The following is a 5,903-nucleotide window of genomic DNA, read 5'->3' on the forward strand; positions in this document are numbered from 1 at the left end:
AAAATAATGAAATCGGTGGCAGTTGATTGGAAAAGAGAAGAGGCCGTAATAGACATCAGCTAAAATGAGAACTAATTATCAACAACAATGAAAAAAAAATTAGTTAAAATGTCTAAATTAACCAGATTGTTAAAATACACAATTTTAAAAGTTTAAGATTTAATGAAGACAATTAAAAGTTAGAATTTAATTTGTTATCCAAGTCAAATCTTAAATTTTTTTTATAATTTCTCCAATTATATATATATATATATATATATGTTTATAAATAAAATAAAAATAAAAAGGAAGACCACTGGCAGAAGAAGAAAAATAACTGTCAAATTTTATTAAATTTATTTTATTCTCATTGGAGTAAGCTGTAATAAAATTTTAAAGTATCTAAAGACCAGATCCACCATAATAATATGATGACAGTAATGAAATTTGAATATCCACCATAATAATATGACCTCCACGCCATGTTATTGAGTAAAAAGAAAATTCATAAAAATTAAAAAAAACATTAATTGTATATTAATAAAAATATATGGTAGGGAGATGAACACATTTCAATTGAATGTCACATCAATGATCATACTCTCTTCCCATCTCATCTCTACATTTTCTTCTGGTACCTAGTTTTATTATTAACCCCAAATTACAACTGTAAGTAGTAAACATAATCAGTTCCAGTTTTACGGAACATTTTTCAACTCATTCAGAGAAGGGTAAAAAAAATGACAATAAAAGAGACCTAAAATCTTTGGGTGAAATTGGACTTCATTTTTTGATGAAACCCTTTGAATTTCTACCCTTTCTAACTTCAGTTGTAATAATAAATGACACCCAAAAAATATTTGATAATTTTTCTTCCGAATGTTGGAGCTCTCTTTTCTTCTTTCTTCCTTGCTTTCCTCCTTTTACTGTCACCTTCCTCTACCAGCAAAACCCCAAAACTAATAAAAAACATATATTGTTTACCTAAAAAAAAAGCATAGTCTTTCATGTCCTCAATGTTGGTAAAAAGATGGTTAAAGGTTTTTACTGAGCCATGAGCTGATCAATCTGCATTTGCTCGAGCCACGCCCCCAGAACAGATTGATCGGTTGGTTCAATCTGCGAGTTCGAATTTGAGCCCTCACCAGAAGATCCAGATCCATCAACACCACCTAGGACCGGTGCTGCAGGCCTTTCCTTCATTTCTTGTGGAGATTCTTTGACAAGTGATTGAACCCATGATAAATCAGGCTCCTCCTCTCCATTGTTTCCAAGCTCAAATGATGACGATCTGCGAAGTCTACCAAATTCATCAGCATTAACAGTCCAGTCTGCCTTTCCATTGGCGGAACCCCATTTCAACCACGAATCGCCAGGAGAACCAACAATGGAAGCAGAATTGGAGCCAAGATCGCGAGAACTAAGGCTGCGAAACTGTTGTTGCTGCTTCTCACGTTGAGCAAGCATGGAAACCCGAGAGCCCATTGGTGAGATAGGCTCCACACTTCTAGGAGACATTCTTCCTCCAAAGGAAGCCTGCAAAAGAGGGTGATCAATAGTTTTTGGTGAGAAATTAGTATTAATCGGTGATACCATGCTCTTCTGCTGCTGCTGAAACTGATTGAGAACCATTGACTTGTGTGTAGGCGAGAAAACAGCTGAAGCCAATGCCTGATCAGAATACCGGGGAGAAGAAGAGCTCTCAGCAGAAAACAGATCTTCCAGGTTTGAAGGGGTTAGTGTTTTTGAATGAGCAGACCGGTTCAAAGAAATACCCGGCTGAGAGAGACGGGATAATTCATTTAGGAGCTGCTGTTGTTGCACATCAAAATCTGGCAACAAATCTAAGCCCTCTGCTGCAATATCTCTTGCATTTAGAGAAGATCGCAAGCGACTTGACTGAAAATTGCTTCCCGGTAGATGCAATGCCGGGACATTTGGTTGAGGCCAACCCATGTTTGAAATGCCATTGGCAGATGGAGACATGGGTGGAGTGAATGGCACTGGGGACATTACTGAGGATGGTGAACCAGGTAAGAGGTTCATGGCTGCAGCAAAATCCATCCCATTAGTGGCAGCCGAACCAGACCGCGGCGATGGCACGGCAGAACCAGTAGAGACATACAAGGGTCGGAGTTCCTCTTGTGTGTGAGCAAAAAAGCATACTCTTCTATTGCAACTTGTACCGTCCTTGCAAAGCCGGGTCCTATATTGAGCCGGGTGGAGCCAACACTCAAAAACCCCATGAGCGTACTCACACATATCCCCTCTTCGACAAGCCCCTTTCCGAAAATCAGGACATGGAACGCAGCTGTAATGATATTTCCTCGGGTCCCTTCTCCGAGCATTTTCACCAGGATGAACAAATGGGCACTCGGTCCAATCATGGGAGTAGGCACGAGAACAAGGCCGGACCTTGAATGAGAACATTCGGAACTCATCGGTTGAATATATGCTGTTCTTGATGTCCGGCAATGATGGGTCAATTGGGTATTCTTTCTTCTCTGAAGCAGAAGAAACAAAAACATCATTGAACTTTGAACTCTTGGGGGAAGAAGTTGAATCTGACCCAGATGATAGGGATCTATTATCCGGGGATGGCGACAGTGGTGGAGAATTGGAATTTGAAGTGGCGATTGATACCCTTGGGTTGCGCTCACCGACAGAACCATTGGTGGCGAGAAGCTCCTCAAGCGCAAATTTCAATTCTTGGAATTTTGGGGGGACTACGATAACATCAACAGGACAATGACCATTGGCATCGATCAAATTAGGATCAGCACCAGCATCCAAGAGAAGTTTCACAACATCAACTGCGCTCACAGAACCACCCGATGCAGCACAATGAAGGGCAGTGATCTTATCATGGCCACAAGGCCGATTGACATCAACATCAACATCAGAAAAAGAAATAATTAGTTTCACAATATCAATACTGCCATAGGTAGCAGCAACCATTAAAGGAGTTCTAGGCTCTAGAACCATCTGCTTCGACCCCTTTCGGCGTCCATACCATAACCCAACGTCATCAATACCCGAAAGGTCATGCTCAATATATCGTTTGAATCCCTCAACATCATTGTTAGCGGCAAAATCAAGCAAGCTACCAAAAGTATCTTCAGTTTCAACAGTCAAGTTATTCATGTCTATGTTAGTAGGTTTACTATTGTAAAAGGAAAAAGGAGATGATGACAACGATGATGGTATCAGATCCAATTTGGGTTTTAATCGCTCTAATCCACAGCACATGCTTTCATTTGCCCCAAATCAAACTGAAAACAAAAACACAAAAACTCAAAAACATCAGACAGACATTCATCACACATTAAAAAATAATATATATGATCAAAAATACCAAATCAAAGAGATGATAGCAATGACAAAAACTACAAAACCCAGAAACAAATCTAACAAATACTGATGGGTTTTCATCAAATCCTAAGAAGCCACAGAAAAACAATTCATATGTACACACCAAGAATACAGATGTACAACAACAAAATTCATCACCAATATAAAACAAAGTGAGAGTCTTTTGCTTGTAATGACTGGAAAGTTTTGATGGTATTAATGGTGAATATGGAAAGAAATTAACTTGTTATATAGACTGGGACAAAGGGTTGTGTTAAGACAGTGCCAAAATTGTACAATGAATAAGCAAATATCTAAAACGAATCTCTGCAAAATCGGACGTTTCAAATTCAAACGTTTGAAGAGAATCAAATAAAAGTCAGGATAAGGTTTGTTATGTTAAATTCTTAAAGGCAACAAAGTCTAAAAGCATAAAAAATTAATAGACTTGCAGACCAGGGTTTTCATATGATAAGAAGAAAATGACCTGTTAGGTAAGTAAGAGAATTTAAAGAGACAAGAAACAGAAAATCTCGGAAGACCACGATTTTTCTTGATTTTGTACCCCATAAGTAATTAACCAGGACTCAACTTGAAAAATGCCACTATGTAGCTTGATTAAAAAGCTTTTCTTTTTCTAATTTTTGAAAATCAAAACAATACAACAGAAAATATTCGATTTTCCCATTAGTTTTCTCGGGAAACAAACAAATGGTAAACAAAAACCTAATTTTTAAGACTGCCAACTCAGGAGTAAGTCAACAGACTGAGATTCAACATCCAACAATTTAAAAGAGAAAAAGGAAAAAAATAAAAGGAAAAAAGAAAGTAATAAATCAAAGTACATCATAGATATCTCTCTAAACAATGCAAATCAACAACGCATAAAAATTCATCATTTCTATCACAGACAGATTAAACAAAACATGGTAACAAATGGCACCAAAAAAAAAAAAAGAGCAAAGCAAAGCAAAGCAAAGAAAATCAAGAAATAATCAAAATCCCAGAAACAAGATTGCTCTATTTTTTCTCTCGGGTCTACATATATATATATATATATATGAATCAGCATAAATGTAGAGAGAGAAAGAGAGAGTTGAACTGAAGATAGATGAATGAAGATCAGAGACAGAGAGATGGAAGAGCAGATGAGTTTTTCCTTACTGGGTCTGACAGAAGAGAACCTTACCGGGGTGTTTTTTTCTTCTCCAATAGCTATGGAGATGAAGAAGAAGAAAGAAGCAAGAGAGGCTCACCCATCTTATAGAGAGAGTCGGAGAGATCGGCACAGATCTAGAGAGAGAAAACCGGGAGGTAGAAAGAAAGAAGAGAGAGAGAGAGAGAGAGAGAGAGAGAAAGAGAAAAGTGATTATGATGATGATGAATGAATTGAATGAATAAGAACGAGAAAGTTATGAGCTGATGACAAACACTATAAGAAATTATTTATTAAGAGCTTCTCTTCTTCCTCCGCCATTTCCTATGCTCTCTCTCTCTCTCTCTCTCTCTTACAGAATGATTATTATTTATTAAACCCACTATTGTTTGCTTAATTACACAAACACTATAAGAAATTATTCAAATACCACTTTATCAATAAGGAGTTGTTTGGAAGGTTTTAATAAACAAGTTTTATTATTATTATTATTATTATTATCATTATTGAGTGTTAGTTTTGGAAGTGACTTTTTTAGCCTCCGTTTGACAAGTTAGATTAGGAATTTTTTTGACTATTTTAGTCACAAAAGATAAAATAAGTTATTTTAGCCATAAAAAATAAAACATCACATCCAACCCATAATCATTACACTTTTCTCTCACAAAAAAAGTCAAAAAAGTCAAAAAGCCAAAAAACCTTTCTCAAACCAAGCTTTTTAGCCCAGGCTAAAATAGTCAAAAAATCTAAAAAGCCAAAAAGTCAACCCACTTCCCAAACCAACCTTTTAAATTTTTAGTTAAAATGTGAGGTAAAGAAATTTTTTTTAAAAAAATGTAAAAAATAGAGAGAATGTAAAAAAATCTTCAATTTTCTTATATGACATTTTTAATGACTTTAATTATTTTAATTAGGAAAAAGGTTGAGAGTCCCTTTTATCTTGACCCCCACCACCTCTAATGTATTGGGGTTAGCTAACTTTTTTTTTTTTTTTAATTTTTTTTTTCCTCCTATCACTTACTGATATGTGTCTATAGAGATTGTAGGAAGTCAAGAAAAAAAGGAAGTCTCTATTATTTTTGTTTTAACTATTTGTTAAACACTTCATAAATAAGCCAAAAAATCAATCACTCAAAAAAATTGTTTGTCATTTACTCAAAAATTTAAAAACTCGATTAGTTATTTAAAAAAAAAAAAAAAAAAAAAAGTCAAAAAAAATGACTTCTTAGATATATTAGTTATGATTTTACAAAAAATTTAAAATATATAGGTTCAAAAAATTATTAAAAAATTAATCCGAAACCAACTCTAAATGGACCGTTTGGCTATCATTTTAGGGTTAAAAAAGTACAAAATGATAAAATAGGCTAAATAAGCTAATAAGACAAAATATCACATTCAATACTTAATCATTATA

The 5,903-nt window shown here is 35.2% G+C and overlaps 1 protein-coding gene across 1 annotated transcript; it reads right to left on the reverse strand.

Moving 5' to 3' along the window:
- Nucleotides 1–493: 493 nt before the first annotated feature.
- LOC114292942 (zinc finger CCCH domain-containing protein 30) lies at nt 494–4,922 on the reverse strand. Its single transcript, XM_028236951.2, has 2 exons — nt 4,520–4,922; nt 494–3,251 (listed from the first exon to the last, which is right to left on the reverse strand). Exon 2 carries the CDS (start codon nt 3,226–3,228, stop codon nt 1,024–1,026), a length of 2,205 nt encoding a protein of 734 aa, XP_028092752.2. The 5' UTR covers nt 3,229–3,251; nt 4,520–4,922; the 3' UTR covers nt 494–1,023.
- Nucleotides 4,923–5,903: the final 981 nt, after the last annotated feature.

This window comes from Camellia sinensis, chromosome 12 (assembly GCF_055761805.1).
Source record: "Camellia sinensis isolate YWXY chromosome 12, ASM5576180v1, whole genome shotgun sequence".
Lineage (NCBI taxonomy): Eukaryota > Viridiplantae > Streptophyta > Magnoliopsida > Ericales > Theaceae > Camellia > Camellia sinensis.

Coding starts and splice junctions, on each gene's coding strand:
- LOC114292942 (XM_028236951.2), bottom strand. CDS start 3,228: ATGTGCTGTGGATTAGAGCGATTAAAACCCAAATTGGATCTGATACCA.